Here is a 17,345-nt window from a genome sequence, read left to right on the forward strand (position 1 = left end):
AACGGCCTCTCCAGCGTTTATAAAACTCTCCGTTTTTTTTTTTTTTTCAGAATCAGGATCAGAAAGAGCTTTATTGGCAGGTATGTTCGCACATATGAGGAATTTGTTTTCGGCGCTCAAAAAAACACCGTAGCAAAACCTATGCGTTTTCAAACTAAGTGTTGTAACGAACAAACGTTACATGCTTTAATTGTTGTTTTAGTTTCTTGTGATGTGAGAAGCACTGGTTGTAATATTACTACAGGCCACTAGGTTGCACTAGAGGGGAGTGAGAACTGGATATATTCCAGTTCTTCATAGAGCAAGTGAGTCGTGTTTGGTAGAGGGAACCACATGGTAAACTTAGGCTACCGACCCACTCCGGTTCTGATTGTTGTGAGAACATTATTGTTGCTGCTCAAATGTGAGTATTGAATAAAGTTTTAAGTTTGAAAAGTATTTTCAATATGTAGTTGTGATTTGCCCTATGTTTATTTCTTATGTAGACAGGACCTGTTGTCCTAGAGATGTTCAGATGAGGTGTTTGTTGGTGCTTTCAATGGACTGCAATGGTTTGGTTTCAACATTCTTTATGCTTCTCATTGGCGAGTGAACTATATGTGTACAATTGGAACGACGGTCAGTGACTCTTAAATTCCTCATCGTACTACAGTTTTCCCATTGTGAGGAAGTGGATATTGCATCGCACTCAAATCCGTCTACGCAACATTCACCCAACCATCTATATCATTTACACAGACTGTTTACATTCAATGACTGCTCGGTTTTGGATATTGATTACTTTTGTTTGTGTGGACTATATACTATATACACATGTAGAGAAATTAAACGAGAAGGAAAAAGGGAAGAACAGGCTTGTGAAGTTTATTTTAATTTCAGTATGCGTGAAATAAAAATTCTGTGAACTCCCTCAGTGTAACACCTTGCATGCATAGAGGTGGTGTAACAGTGTAAACAGGGCCTTAGAGCACAGTGAATGGGAGAGTACAACAAATATTTACTTTACAATACTTTTTACAAAACAATAAAAGAAAAACTCCATGATGGTGAATCAAGACTTTCAGAAAGAGGGCAAACATAATGTGAAACTGATAACGGCAGCCAGAGGAGAGAATAATGTCAAATTTAGTCTCAGCCCCAAAGACGCTGCATTAAAACACCTTGTGTAAGCGGTCATTCTGAGTTTTTTTTTTTTTTTGTAATTTGATGTAAAGAAGATATAATACACATATTAATAAATATAAATGTTCATGTTTTTTTCATCTACATATTAAAATCTTTGAAAGATTTAAGATGCTGATGACCGTTTAACGAGTCTTGTGAAAAGGATCTATGGTACTAAACGCTGCTTCGTTTACGCTTTGCGTGTGTGCATTAGAAGTTCTGTTTCCTTTTATCGAACGAAAAAATAGATGAGTGCCATCTGCTGGTGTGAAAAGACAAATCCTCTCACACCGATGCAGAGCACACGCTCTTGAATCAGTCTGCTGTTGTCCATTTGGTGTGTCCATGTGCAGATTTTCGCTCTGGACGGGACTAGTGATGCGAGCCACTATGAACCGACACCACAGTTTGGTTTCATCTGCGATAGTTGTTTGATATCAGCCTTAAGTAGAGTCCCCATATATCACCAATACCTTTGTGCGTGTGTGTGTGAGTGTAGGTTTGTGCTGGTTCAAATAACAGATATATCACAATGCACAACACAGACAGACCACAGATGACCATGAGCTCTCTCTCTTTCTCGCTCACACACACACACACACACACACACATGGAGAAAATGATAATGAAATGGCACCAGCTGTCCTGTGAGTAAACACAGACTGCCAACAGAGACCTGGAGAATCCTCTGTACACAAACCCAGTGTGTGTGAGTGTATGTGTCTGTGGAGCGAGCGGACTGCATGTAAACACTTGCTGTCTCACACTTACTACCTGCTGTTTAAAAGACAGAATTTACAGTCATCTGAATAAGTTAGGACATCCTATTGTCAATTACAGGATTTTCTGTATCAGGGCATAATAAAAAAACCAAATAGGCCTTGTCACGTCAGGTCTAAGTAAATCTATTGCCCCAGCTCTATTTGTGAGTTCACTTTAGTCACAAGGGCTCTGATTTATAACATTTGTGAAGAAACTTTCCTAAAAGTAAATTCATTTTTATATGTGTATTAAAGGGCACCTATGGTGAAAAATCTACTTTTCAAGCTGTTTGAACAGACGTGTGTGTATATATAGTGTATAGACGGTCATATTAGGCTTATATAAACACACCCAGTCCTTTTTTTTTTCAATTTAACAACATAAAAACGGTGGACCAATTGGAGCGGTTTTCAGAGCGACCGCAACCTGACGTAGGAGTGCGATCCCCCCGCCCACCAATATTGATTGACAGGGACGCATCATCATATACTCAGTTTGATGTTTCACGTCCGCCATTTTCACCGTGTGAGTCAAAGTGATGTCACTTAAGGAACACCCTTGCTCTATTTTTAGATATCAGGCTCATTGAGCTCAACACAAGATCAACATTCACCACATGATCGCTCTAAAAGGAATTATTGTTTGTAACTTTAGGTAGGTTTGCAAACATGTGAACTTTTCATTGCGTCTACCTTAAACTTCAGCCGTTTGCATTTCTCGCAGTCACAGAAGCTCCCTGTGATCTTAACTAGGTGGAGCTGGAAAATGCGAGCGCGTTGCCGTGCGCGTCTCTCCAATGGAAATAAAATAACGAACTTGCCTAAAGGTCTCACACTAGAAGCTCCACTCTGCGACATGCAGCGCCATGCATTTTAGAATTCTAAACATAGGTTTCTATCAGGGTACACACAACGGCGCTTCAAGTCAGCAGCTGTCCGTGGCGCCCAGCCACGATTCAGGACACTGTATTTCTGCCGCGCCACAGAGCTCCATCTGAACAGTTTCAATTTAAATAACATCAGATTTGCGTGTCTGGTGTGCCGTGTCTCGGCTCTGAGCATCGCATCTAGTGCGTCAGTCAAAGTTAATTCAGTGTGCGTGGTTATTAGTCTTAGTGTAAGCTCGGCACTTTAAACTAGCACACAGTTGGCTGTAAAACTACACAAAGACACAAATGATTGTGACCTCTCCGCTTGGTCTGTGTCCGAGTCGTACATGTACGGCTGAATGCTGATCCTCTCCTTACTCCTGCTGCTTCTCTCAGTCTGCCTGTCTGTTGCCTAACAGAGCGGGGGAGGTCTTGGCTCCGCCCCCTTGTTACGTTGGGCGGGAAGCCGAAACATGTGAAGCAACACACCCCTAAAACAGCGAGCTGTGTACACACCCCCAACATGACACTTTTGAACACATACAAAAAAAATCTGAACTGTGTGTTGAACTGAACCTAAACTGACACACTCAGAACAACCTTAATACTAATATTAAATCATAAAAAAAGGGGTAAACTATGTGCCCCTTAATGATTTCAGCTCATATGAAGATTTGAGGAGGTTCAGTGAAGTCAATGTTTTGGGGTAAATACAGTGAGTACAGAAGATATTCAGAAATTGAATAATTTGTTTACTCAGTTATAATGCAGCCATTTGCTAAAATCATTTAAGTAAATCTTTTCATCATTATTGTACACACAGCACCCCATATTGACAGAAAAACACAGCATTGTTGACATTTTTGCAGATTTATCAAAAAAGAAATATCACATGGTCCTAAACATTCAGACCCTGCTTAATATTCAGTAGAAGCCCCCTTTTGATCTAATACATACATCCATGAGTCTTTTTGGTAAACATGCAACAAGTTTTTCACAGCTGGATTTAAAGATCATCTGACATTCCTCCTTGCAGACCATCTCCATTTCTGTCAGGCCAGATGGTAAACGTTGGTGGACAGCCATTTTTAGGCTCTTTTTACACTAATTCAGTTTTATCACGGTGTATTAGAGTGAAAAGGATCCACATCCACACTGGCGTTTCATCTAGCGTTTCTGAACAACTCTCCATCCACGTTACACCGCTGAAAACGCATGTCACGTGACCACACATGCACTGCAGAGTATGCGGACGTCTGAGGCCGTACTCACACTAGGTACAGTTGCCTCGAACCGGGCCAAAGCACGCTTGTCCCCCCTCCCGTCTCCCCCGACGGCCCGCGCTCACACCACAAACGGGCTTCGGCACGCTTACGTCATAGCTGCTGCGCTGTTCAGTGAGAAGTGCTCTCTCACTCAGCAGCACAGTGGAGATTTCTCTAGTTATATCGTTTCAGTTGTTTGATATGCAGTCAAATATTTTGCCAAACAGTCCTTGGGGATGCGGTGACACGCAGTCAGATATTTCGCTGAACAGATCCGCCACTTTTGGCGCTCATAAACAATCATAAAGCCCTCGTGCTGCAGGAATGAGGAGGTCTGCTGAAGCTGCTCAGCTGTCGTGCTGTGAGGAGTTTGCGTCTTTAATAAACTACGGCAGTTTGCGTTCACTGAACAGTAAGAATTATTAATAAATCCATATGAAACAGCCCCTTAAAAGTCACGTCTCGCTTTCAGTTTCTGGCTTTGGCGCGTTTTGCACTCACACACAAGCGTACCGCGCCAAAGCCCAAGTGAACCGGGCTCAGGCACACCTCTTCCAACCGGGCCAGGGCCGGCCAAGTGAACCGTGCTTGAGCCCGATTCAGCGCACTCACACTTCTCAAACGATCTGGGAAACGGGCCTGGGCACGGTACGGGTGGCATAGTGTGAGTAGGCCCTGAGCTCAAGGCAGTCAGAGAGTGCTTTGAGCACATCTACCCAGATGAGAGCAGTGCATGTTGGACTGCTCATCAAGAATCTCCTGCTGGATCTAATCTCACTATATTCGTTAAAGGTGATATTTAAATGATCTTGTTGTCTATATCTAACAACATATTCCCCGATTTGGTCTTTTGAATCTATTACTTGTTCTCAGGTAAGATGTTTTGGCTGGGCGCAAAGATAAGTTAATAATATATTGATTTATGTAACCACTGATTTGACTGATTGCTTGCCATTATTTCCTATAATGTATAAACTTATTGTACGTTATACTTTTATAATGGCCATTATTGATCATTAAAACTGATATTCAGCAAAAGAGACAGGGTACATTTACATTTAGTCATTTACATTTAGTCATTTAGCAGACGCTTTTATCCAAAGCGGCTTACAAATGAGGACAAGGAAGCAATTTACACAACTATAAGAGCAACAATGAATAAGTGCTGTAGGCAACTTTTAGGTATGTGTATGTGTTCAGGTATGTTCAGGTATGTAGGGAGTTCATTCCACCAACTGGGCAGATTGAATGCGAGAGTTCGGGAAAGTGATTTCTTCCCTCTTTGGGATGGAACTACGAGGCGACGTTCATTCACAGAACGCAAGTTTCTGGAGGGCACATACATCTGCAGAAGTGAGAGCAGATAAGAAGGAGCAAAGCCAGAAGTCGCTTTGTAAGCAAACATCACAGCTTTGAATTTGATGCGAGCAGCAACTGGCAGCCAGTGCAAACGGATGAGCAGCGGAGTGACATGTGCTCTTTTAGGTTCATTAAAGACCACTCGTGCTGCTGCGTTCTGGAGCATCTGAAGAGGTTTGATAGTGTTAGCTGGAAGCCCAGCCAGTAGAGAGTTGCAATAGTCCAGTCTGGAGAAAACAAGAGCTTGAACAAGGAGTTTAGCTGCTCAGATGTTCAGATAGGAAGGGTCGGACCTTTCAGATGGTAAAGAGTGCAAATCTGCAAGATCAGTTCTAGAAATGTGGTCAGAGAAGTTTAGTTGGTCATCAATAGGTTTCATATTTTTAATGAAAATAAAAGGAGGCAGTGATGTTATGGGCTCTGTTTTGTTATAAATATGCATACAATGAAGATGACGGTCATATAAATAGGGAGCTATACTTGACTACTCAACATTATTGCTAATGAGGTTATACAGTACATTGTTCCCTTTGAAGATTTACCCAACGTGTCCTCAGGAGTTTGTTTTCTATATCAAATTTGAGAAGTCTGAACTTACAAGGAGAAGGAGCAAGACTGAACTTTGTGCACTTAATATTAAGCAATACGCCCCAATCAGATGGGACGTATTTGCAGCCCCGCCTTCATTTTCAGATGTCTCCGTTTTCCCCTATCCACACTAGCAGGAGCAACAGCGTTTTAAAATGAAAACGGCCTCAGTTTTTTGTTCTTGAAAACTCCAGGCATAGTCTGGACGGATGTCATAACTGTAGCAAAACTAAAACATATTAGTGTAAGTCAGGGCTCTGGCTGGCCTATTCAAGAACAGTCACAAAGTAGTTGTCTCTTGTCGGAGGGGGTTTGAATACTTTCCATACCCACTGTATGTTCACTTGGAGTTTACTTACAGCTGCGCACATTCTCCTGTCAGGTTTTTTTTATAGATCACAGCTTTTTGCAATTGTGTAGCAACTTTTCTAAAAGTGAACATACACCCAAATAAATTTGGGTTGTAATATTTGTAATATTGTAAAGAAAGTAAATTATGTTAATATTTAAGGTAAATATGTTCACTTAGTCTACTTGCAGCTGCGCACAATGAAAAGTGGCGTACATACAATTTTCTTCCCTGTTTTGTACAGAAGCCACAATTATAAGAAAGATCCCACATCTCAATCCACCAGTGCACCTTTTGAATGTGCTGGAAATGAGAGATTCATATCAAACATGTGTAGTGGACAAATCTGCACAGCATCCATGAGTACACCCCTTTTGAAAATGGAAAATTGTATCTCTATTATTGTATTATGTAAACGTCAGATAATCTTTCTTTCAATTTTTCTTTTGTTTCTAGAACAGTTCTTTCTGGTTTTAAGTTTGGTTTGATATTTAAGGACATCTCGTATAATAATTAATGTGTTCATATTATTAAAATTGTATATTCGTAAATGTACATTTTTTAAAATTCCCCCAAGAGTAGTAGTGTTTAAAGATACAGTTGAAGTCAGAATTATTAGCCCCCCTGAATTATTCTCCCCCGTTTATTTTTTTCCACAATTTCTGTTTAACAGAGAGATTTTTTCAACACATTTCTAATCATAATAGTTTTAATAACTCATCTCTAATAACTGATTTATTTTATCTTTGCCATGATGACAGAAAATAATAATTGACTAGATATTTTTCAAGACACTTCTATACAGCTTAAAGTGACATTTACAGGCTTAACTAGGTTATATAGGTTAACTATGCAGGTTAGGGTAATTAGGCAAGTTATTGTATAACGATGGTTTGTTCCGTAGACAAATGTATATATGATGTATAATGTATATAAAATATATATATATATATATATATATATATATATATATATATATATATATATATATATATATATATATATATTTTTTTTTTTTTTTTTTTTTTTTTTTTTTAGATAAAACAAATTAGACTTTCTCCGGAAGAAAAAATATTATCCGACATACTGTGAAAATTTCCTGAATCTGTTAAACATCATTTGGAAAAAAAGAAAAATAATTCATAGGGTGGCCAATAATTTTGACTTATGTGAAGGCATTAAGAGAGATAAAAAGTCCAAAAGCAAGATATGTATATAATTTATTAGAGGATTTTGGCTTCATATTTTGAGAACTTCAATATGTATTTCTCTTTACTTATTTTAATTAATTTGTTTCATATTTTATTTATGTAATTATATATTTTTGTTTTATTGTGAATAATTGTGAATGTAAATTGACTTATCTCAGCCTTTTTGTGTAATTTTTTAAGTTATTAATGCCTGTCTGTTAATGTTCAAGCATTGACAATTAAAAAAAAAAGTTCTCTAATGTCATGGCTCACTATAGTTTAACCAAAATTGCCCAATTGCCTTTTTCTGTAGAAAAAAAATGACAGGAGCAACTACAAAATAGCAAGTGAAAATATTTTAGTTTGGCATTTAGATGGGCTCAATGGTTAGCACTGTGGCCTCACAACAAGAAGGTCGCTGGTTCGAGTCCTGGCTGGGTCAGTTGGCGTTTCTGTGTGGAGTTTGCATGTTCTTCCCATGTTAGTGTGGGTTTTTCTTCCGGGTGATCTGGTTCCCCCAGTCCAAACACATGTGCTATAGGTGAATTAGATTAACTAAACTGGCCATAGCATATGAGTGTGTGTGTGTGTGAATATGAGAGTGCATGGGTGTTTCCCAGTTCTAGTTATGACTGGAAGGGAATCCCAGAGTAAAACATGCTATAATAGTTGGCGGTTCATTCCACTGTGGCAACCCCTGATAAATAAATGACTAGGAAAATGAATTAACTAATTTAAATGAATATTTAATGTAATCAGACCTGCGTGTGTGTGTGTTGTGATCTTGTTACTATGGACCAAAATCACAGTACACATTGTAGCTGTATTTCATGCAGTGTTTATAATGGCAGCAGAAATTGGCCCAAGTGTCAAAGCACTAAACTCATGCTGAGCTGATCTGGAAGCAGTTAGTAACGTGTCCATCCAGACCGCCAGATGGTCAGATCCTCTACCAAAATGAGCAGTCCAGTTACTCATGGTCTCTAACTGGAGATGTTAGCTCAATTGTTTTGTTAACATTTGCATGTCGAGCAGATTTCAGAACTGCTGTAATGACACACCAAATGAAAATATAGACAATCATTATGTATTTAAAGTCTGTGTGAACCACAAATTGCTGAGATTTTATTTCTACTATATTAATGTACTGTCAACGTAATCGGAATATTGAGCAGGGGGCGGGGCTTTCTTGAGAGGTTACTAATATACTATGCTTGCTATGGAAACCCTCAGGTTGACATTAACAACTGGAGCTTCATTCAAATCGAGGAAACAAATGAGCAGACTTTGGTTGAAGATTACCAAAACAAACGTTGTTGTTTTTTCAGTGGATAAACTTAATTTTTCACCAGAAGAATGTGAGAATGTGACCGTTAGCAAAATAAACATTGTACAGTTTGATGTCAGGTGGACTTTATGAACTGTTGGATGGAGATCTGCTGAGTTTAGTTAACTGACTAACAGAGCTGTGGCAATAAATCCACCTAGAAATGCTTCTGCATTGATTTTAAGATCTATTGATTGATTAGTGAATAAGAAAAAAAAACCTTGAGAGAAACCACACTCAGTTGGGCACGACTATTTTATAGGGCCATGAAACCCCCTCGTTTCAGCAGGGTGTTTTCACACCTCTACTTTGGAAAAAGTCAGAAAAGTGGGCGTGTCCAGCTCTGTTTAGGGGGGAGTGTCGGAGGAAGAAAAGAGGGATGTTGTGGGAGTGTCTATTTGGGCACGCGCAAGTTTCAGAGTCAAAATACACACACACACACACACACACACACACACACACACACACACACATACAGGAGAAAGTGATGGTGTTTAACCTACATGGACATCTGTAGTGGAATTATTTGCCAAATTATTAAATGGTGGACTTTAACTGCAGTTTGGCTCTTTCATTCAGGGAATTCATTCATGCCCCTCGCGATTAACGAGATATTTGATTCGAGGAACTGCTCTAAGCGTGTATTTTTCGTGCAATGTTTGATACCGCACGGCGAATGAGAGAAAAAAACCCTCCGCATTTCCCGGAAACTTAGATGCACACGGCACATAGCGTCAGAAAGCCGCGTGTGTTATTCCGGTCACTAAATACGGCGAAAACCCTACATGAGGTTAAAGTTTAGTTGTAGTGCAATAGTTTGTTCGATACGAACAAACAAAGAATAAACAAAGAGCACTGGTCGCTCACTTACCAAATCTGTAGAGACAGGACAATCACCAGCAACTAGAGCCGCGTCTTTAATAAGAGGAGACTACAAGCGAATCCGGATCTCAGCGTTTGCAGATGAGAACAGCTCTCAGGTAAACAATAATCCTCCTTAGAAACGTAAGTTATTGTTGTCGAGCGTCGCGTACACTGTTAATCCACACGTGACTCCAGCTGCGCTCTCACAGAGAGAAAATGAAAACGAAACTTAACTGCTACAAACTATAAAAGCAACACTTCACGCTTGTTTTGCCAACACAACGTGGCGTCTCAGTCGTGTAAACACTGTGACACTAATGAATATTAATGAAGTTGCACAATAGAGCGCGCTGATTGGTTTGAACCAAGCCTTACTCGTGCATTAATGCATCACACTGTAAGACGTAATAAGACTCACTCTGGCACAGACGTCCAGTCTGCACGCTGGAATACACGCTATTATGTCATGACCGTGATGCAGCTTCAAAAATTCGCTTCAAACCGGAAGTACGAATTTGCTTGAAATCACGCAAAAACAACCAATTTACACTTTTTAGTGAAATATAGGTGTCCTAATAGTGTTTTTAGCAGTGTGGGACACATATACGACTGTCAACAGCTCAAAACATGTGTTTTGGTGTTTCGTGACCCTTTAATTTCTCCGCTGGCCAAAAGTCTTGAGCAGAGCTGCAGTCTCAGCGGTCGAGGCTAAAAGCTGGCCTTAGCGAAAACTCGTCTGTCCCTGGAGGGGAAACACTGCTTCTGATACCAAATGATCAACTGGAAGTCAAGTTATTATTTTTTGTACCTAAAATGAAGACCATTGTAAGGTAGTGTACTTTCTAGTTTGACTGATGGAGAATTTAGCCAAGGAGTGCACTATTCTATCGATATATATTAACGTTTATTCGTCTGTTGAACACGTTCTTCTAATAATAATTAATAATTCCTTACATTTATATAGCGCTTTTCTGGGCACTCGAAGCGCTTTACACAATGGGGGGAATCTCCTCAACCACCACCAGTGTGCAGCATCCACCTGGATGACGCGACGGCAGCCATTTCGCTCCAGACCGCACACCAGCTGATTGGTGGAGAGGAGACAGAGTGATGATATGCCAATCATGATATGGGGAGGGTTAGGAGGCCATGATGGACAGAGGCCAGTGGGCAGATTTGGCCAGGATGCCGGGGTTAAACCCCTACTCTTTTTCGAAGGACATCCTGGGATTTTTAACAACCACAGAGAGTCGGGAACTCGTTTAACGTCTCATCCGAAAGACGGCGCTCACTGAGTAGAGTGATATAGAGTCCCCGTCACTATACTGGGGCATTAGGACCCACACAGACCACAGGTTGAGCGCCCCCTGCTGGCCTCACTAACACCACTTCCGGCAGCAACCCAGCTTTCCCATGTGGTCTCCCATCCAGGTACTGACCGGGCGCAGCCCTGCTTAGCTTCTCACCATGTGAGAGTTGCAGAGAGCTAGCTGCCGGCTTCTTGTTTTATTGCGTCGTCGTGTGCAGCCTCACAGCTTCAATTTGAGATGTAATAAATGAAAGGATATGTTTTCCTCACAGCCCCATCAGGACTGCCGCTGATGCTAACATCTCCAGACAGGCTGGACGTTCCCCTGCGATTAGCCGTTTCACATGTGTGCGAGCGAGCGATCAGAGAGGTTTTAGCGGACAGGACAGACAGTTTTCCGCAATGCAGAGGTGTGAGGTCAAACTCCAGCCAGAAAAGCCGGCAAAAAAAAATAACAAGCAGAACTGATGGAGGGGGGGAAACGTGCTGCATCGTCCTTGGAATCGATGCCAACTGGGATTGAATTAAAGCAGGGAGAGGAGATGCAGATGAGAGAAGAAAGCGGATGCTAGTTGATCCATTAGCTTCTCTTTCTGGCCTTTAAGCAGGAGATCACGGATGGCTGGGTGATTGGCTTGAGGCCCGCGTCGCTCTGGGCTCCAGGAGGAAGAGTTTTTATGCTCTAGTGAGCGCAGGAACAGCGGACCGACAGCAGGAGGAAAATCTCAGACGCTCACTGGGTGAACACGGGCTCCACACCACACAGAGACGAGAGAGAGAGACCACTGGAGAACTGGAGGAAGATGAGGACGCTGACACACACATACTAGAGCTGCACGATTCTGGTTAAAATAAGAATCTCGAAATTATTATTATTATTATTATTTTTTTTTTTTGCTTAAAATTAAGATCACGATTCTGTTGATGTCATAAAGGTTAATATGAGTAGCCTGTTATTATTATTGTTATTTCTCAAACAATTGGTGAAACAGCAATAGGCTATGTGTAGGTCTACTGTTGGTTTAAATGCTTGGACTTGGAATGGTGGACTTTAAATGTGTCCTGGTCATTAATGCATAGTAAAGTGATGAAGTCAGAATAAAACTATTCATAATTCTGATGTTGATGTTACTATGTTTGCTTACGATCTGTCATTGACAACATCATTAGACCATTTTTTTTACCGGTAAAATCAGACATTTGTCATTATCAGATTCCCTCCTGCATATTCAACATTAAAAAAGTAAAGATTAGTTATTAGCGATGTGCGATACCACAATTTTATAATTCGATCCGATACCGATACTTTTTGTGAACATTTTTACGATACCGATATCGATACCACCTACTGTATTATTTAAAATGTTAATGTAATTGTTCTTAATAATGTTAATAAAAAAATCATTACATTCAAAATATACATACACGCGCACACACACTGCATACACATACATACTGTATATACACACTGAACAGATATAAATTTATATTTATTCACCTAATGGTAATGAGAGAGAGTTGATTTATTATTACTTATTTATTATTTTATTTATTTATTTTTGTTTGTATTAAATTCATATTATTATATTAAATATTATAATACTATACCATTATTTGCAGTGTTTACTATATATATATATATATATATATATATATATATATATATATATATATATATATATGTATATATTTATATATATGTATATATGTGTGTATGTATGTGTATATATATATATATATATATATATATATATATATATATATATATATATATATATATATTATATATATATATATATTAAACGGAGCAGTGCTCGTAATGTCTAGCGAAAAAAAAAGAAAGACAGCTGTGAAACATAACCAGCTTTGTCTTTTTGTTGGAAACACACTTTAGATCTTTTTAGGGTAAGAGGTTTTTGAGTTATTGCCGTCTGTAACTGAATGTGTGTCAGGAAATTCGAAAACAAAACCAACTGAACCGCGCTCCTTTCTGGCGCCCCCCTGGATATACAGCACCCTTAGCATTTGCCTAGGGTGCCTATGCCACGGAATGGCCCTGAGTTGGCTGAGTGTTGTAAAGAGCGCATAGGAGATAAATGACGTCAGTACATAATAACCGGTTTTAATTATTACTTAACCGATACCTTATTGTCCGTGTCTGCATCACGGTGCTTCGAAAAAACAATTAATTTTGACACCCCTATAGAATATACAGATTAATCATCATAAAACTTAATGAAACCACAAATCATTAATAAAATAGCTTTTTAAAGTGGATGTATGCACAGAAAATATATTCTATGACAAAAGTGAACACATTTAACCAGCAATTATGATATAATTTGAGTCAAATTCACAACAATCTCATTTGAGCTTTTATTAATATGCTCATATCGATCAGTATAAAACTATGAGATAAAACTGACGAAGAATCTTAATCTTTGTTATTCCAAGTCATGTTATTATGAGTGTGTTAATGTGAACAATGAGCCTGAAAATAAAGTTACAGTACATTAGTATCAACAGCAGCACTCTCGCAAAATACCCAGCTGATTCAGTAGTTAATTCGTTCGGTGTGATTGGCCTCTTAAGCCTGGTTTATATTTCTGCGTCAAGTGACCGGCGTAACCCACAGCGCATGCAACACGCGTAGCTGTGCATTTATATTTCTGCACGCTGTTTCTGTTGGTCTGCATTAACACTTCCGAAATGCTAGTTGTCAGTGAGGTGTAAATGTTTCTCTGTGTCGAGTTTCCTCGCTGCTGTTTTGCTTTTCCTGAACACTTCCTGGATGTACAAGTGGCTCAAAGTCGCTCATTTTGAGGCAGGAACCGGCGGACGTGCAACAACTTTAAATATGAGGTAAACACAAAACAAAACTTTCCATCCGGAGCTCCTTCACGGAACTCCACACTTGTAAACAATCGCTCCAATCGGCTAGCGTCACTCGCGCGGCTCTTGGTCCCGCCCAGACTCGTCAGCGCTACCAAGCCGACCAATCACAGAGCTTGCGCTACGTGTCGTTGCGACGTGTGGTTACATTTTTTGAGAGGTGCACGTCAGTGACGCCGATGGCCACGGCGAAGGGCTATGCGTCAGCGCCGTAGCATACGCCAGCGTTTGACGCAGAAGTATAAATCAGCCTTTATTTTGTAGTCTTTAAAAACAGCAATACTTTCTTGGCATAATAGACCTACCGCTATCTGTAAAAATATTGGTAAAGAAGTATTTTGTTGTCCATTCTTCCTTAAACACACGACATTCAGAGTCAACTTTTCTTTTCTTTTTTGGCCTGACTCATTTTCATTCATTAACGGTCGAGTGCATCTCCAATATCCGAGAGTGTGTTCTAATTCTACTGGTTGCACTAACTGTACTGCGTGCAGTACTGCCATCACATGGCGTTCACTTGTAATTGCATCACTAATTTACTAATTCTGAAACCAAACCGTTACTCATAAGCAGCATTTTAAAATGACCTCTGATGAAAGTGTTTAGCGGGCCGCATATGCAGGCCGTAGTTTGGCCTAGATCATTAAAATAAAGCCATTGATGTTTATTGCCACACTTCATAGAAAGATTAAAAATAAAGGAAAATATTTTTACAAGATGATAGCGGGATAGAATTGTAAGATACGGGAGAATCCTTCGAAAAATGAGAAGGTTGAAAGGTATGGCCAACATAGCAGCAGATTCAAAACAAGGCCAATGTTGTCTGTGAAAACTAAATGTGTGCAGAAGTGTTTCAGAAAAAGGCAGTCTATGTAGACTCCAGTGTTTATTTGTGCATCTTACGTTGATCATGATCAGGGCCAGACAGAATCTGCGGACGTTTTTTGCTATTTCTGCTGAGAATTTTGGTAAAAATCTGAGGATTTCTGCGGAACTATTTCGGGAGTATCCAGCAGAGTATCATAACTAAAACCTTAATATACAGTATGAAATAAAAGTAATAAATTGCTGAATAAAAACTGATTAAATTCAGATTTACACATTAACTCAAGTAAATAAACAGAATTAATGATGTGCTAAAAATCTGCAGAAATCTGCGGAAAATCTGCAAAAAATCTGTGGAATTCTGCGCGCGCAGATTCCATGTGGGCCTAATTATGACATCTTATGTGCATCATTTATAATGCCTCTTAATTGACATCATCTTCAACAGGTCTGGTATGAAAACTCTAACAGCAGATGGCTGCTTCTCACTCAGGGCTGTCTATGCTAAAGAGCTAGAGATGGTCACTAATGGGTGAGACTTTCCCCCTCTGATGACGCGTGCAAAGGGAGAATGTCTGTTACAAAATTACAATACAATAAATTTTAACCATTAAAAGCTGGCTATAATCACACACTGTTGCTACACAACTGTAATATTTGCATAGTAGTTGCCCTTTAAAACTTGTGAACACCCATAACTCCTCTTCAGTACAGCTGATAAAGGTGTATGCATGTGTGTGTCTTTACCTCTGTCGGTGTCGTACAGGAACACGAAGCGGCTCCAGTCATAGTGGTCCAGCAGGCTCAGCAGGGCTCCGCGGATGGACGGACGCAGCTGCAGGACGAACTGGGTCTCGCCCTCTGCGGGGAAACTGGGAGTCACCAGAGAGATGTGCAGGGCACTGCAGAACGATGTCAGAGTGTGAACCGAACGCTTGTCATACAGGCCGAATATCGCAAACACTCCTCGTGAATACTGCGAACAGACTGCAGAGAAAGGGAGAGACACAAACAACAAGAACACTTCAGTTTAACCAGGAATTCTCACTATTAAAGAACACGTGAAATCCAAACTGACCATATTGATTTTGTTAGCTCACATTGCTTGTTTTGTGGTGAACAATTCATCTGTGCATGTTGTTTGCAAAAAACAATAGTTGGCTTTTGTAATCTAAAATTAAATCCACTTCGTGTTCGAGTTCGTGTTTAGTTAAATTCTCAGATTAGGCCTGTCTGAGGTAGTGGGCGTGGCTAACATACTTAACCCTTATGTAGGCCTACAGTTCACAATTCATGATGAATAGGCAAGGCAAACTTTATTTTATTTATAGAGCACAATTTTACACAACTGTAGTTGATCCAAAGTGCTTTACAATAAAATAAACTAGACAATAAAACCAAAAAACTGGTATTAAATACAAGGAAATTTATGTTTAAAAGAAATACTAAAATACAAGAAAAAAAAATGTAATAATAATAATAATAAATAACATGCAAGCGTCACTCAAGGGCAAGAGAGTAAAAATAAGGCTTTAAGTTAGATTTAAAAGCATCCAATGAAGGAGAAATCCTGAAATCCCAATAATAAACAGTGAATAAACACAAGTACATCTTATTGAACATCATTTATTTTCATCACCAACTATCAGAGTAGAAGAGTTTCTCAAGCAGTTTGTGATGATTCAGGGCTCGAAATTAACCTTTCTGCTTGGTAGCACCGGTTCTCCTATCTTTAAAAATGTAAGCACATCAGCCAAAATTAAGTCGCACTTATAAGCACCGTTACTACAAGTTTTATACAAACATATTTATTGCATTTGAAATCAATGCTAACCAAACTAACAAGCAAAAATTTATATATATGCAAGCGTGAGGAAAATGTGTCTCAACGAAATCCTGTTATCACAAGAAAATTTATTTTTTTAACATAACTGAGTGACCAAAAGAAACACGGAGCACTCACCGGCCCTGCACGCACTATAACTATATAACGATATAACTGTGCTGTTCTCACGGGTGCTGTCTGATATTGCACTGGTGTTTTTGACATATACTGCACCTTATTATATGCATATGTCATGTTCATCACAATACTTTTCATGAGTAGCGATATTAGTTTACTCAGTTTAAGCCGTTTGCGATGGTGTACGTGGTGTTAAATTTGACTTATATCTGCCACTTGCACGGCGGACAGCATCTGGCGATTATATGAAGGATTAAACAGAAGCTCTCGTGTTAAATGTGGCAAAAAGTTACCTGAAAATTCCATCCCACAAACTTTTCATAGTGGACTTGAAGCCAATGGAAGTCTTTTATCCGCTCTTGGAAAAGTGTAGATGGTGGATTACCATTCAGCACATGATCACTAGTAAGATGTGTCATTATTTGTAACTTTAGATGCCATGGTTTCCAAAACAAAATCTGTCAGTGTTTTCTTTATTCTCATCTTCAGCGCTTTACAGTTTTTCGCGGTAACAGCTCTCTCTCTGTCATCCCAAGCCAGACGGCATCGACTGAGTGATTGACAGCTGATATTTTAGTGCTAGAGCAGTGGGCCAATAAGAAGAGTGCAAAGGCGGGGCA

At 39.6% G+C, this 17,345-nt stretch overlaps 1 protein-coding gene and 2 long non-coding RNA genes across 19 annotated transcripts in view; 2 read left to right on the top strand and 1 right to left on the bottom strand.

Moving 5' to 3' along the window:
* The window catches only part of gria4a (glutamate receptor, ionotropic, AMPA 4a), an 877,747-nt gene that overhangs the window by 805,026 nt on the left and 55,376 nt on the right, over nucleotides 1-17,345 (bottom strand). For all 11 annotated transcript variants that reach the window (XR_015508480.1, XR_015508478.1, XR_015508477.1 and 8 more), the window contains 1 exon segment: nucleotides 15,510-15,749. Coding sequence is in view for 7 of the 11 variants with exons in the window: in XM_087282680.1 (XP_087138806.1) it covers nucleotides 15,510-15,749 (240 nt within the window). In the remaining 4 variants the exon portion in view is untranslated.
* Nucleotides 1-17,345, top strand: part of LOC141377928 (uncharacterized) — a 244,751-nt gene that overhangs the window by 108,676 nt on the left and 118,730 nt on the right. For 5 of the 7 annotated variants that reach the window (XR_015509978.1, XR_015509977.1, XR_015509976.1 and 2 more), the window contains one exon: nucleotides 15,529-15,831. The exons of the other annotated variants lie outside the window; for them this stretch is intronic. This is a non-coding gene — a long non-coding RNA (uncharacterized LOC141377928). Of the gene's footprint in view, nucleotides 1-15,528; nucleotides 15,832-17,345 lie in introns of those variants that run through there. 7 annotated transcript variants of the gene reach the window in all.
* On the top strand, nucleotides 308-850 carry LOC141377930 (uncharacterized). The gene is made up of 2 exons (XR_015510033.1): nucleotides 308-403; nucleotides 486-850. It is a non-coding gene; the product is annotated as an uncharacterized LOC141377930 (long non-coding RNA).

The sequence above is a fragment of the Danio rerio genome, chromosome 15 (assembly GCF_052040795.2).
Source record: "Danio rerio strain M-AB ecotype USA chromosome 15, GRCz13ab, whole genome shotgun sequence".
Lineage (NCBI taxonomy): Eukaryota > Metazoa > Chordata > Actinopteri > Cypriniformes > Danionidae > Danio > Danio rerio.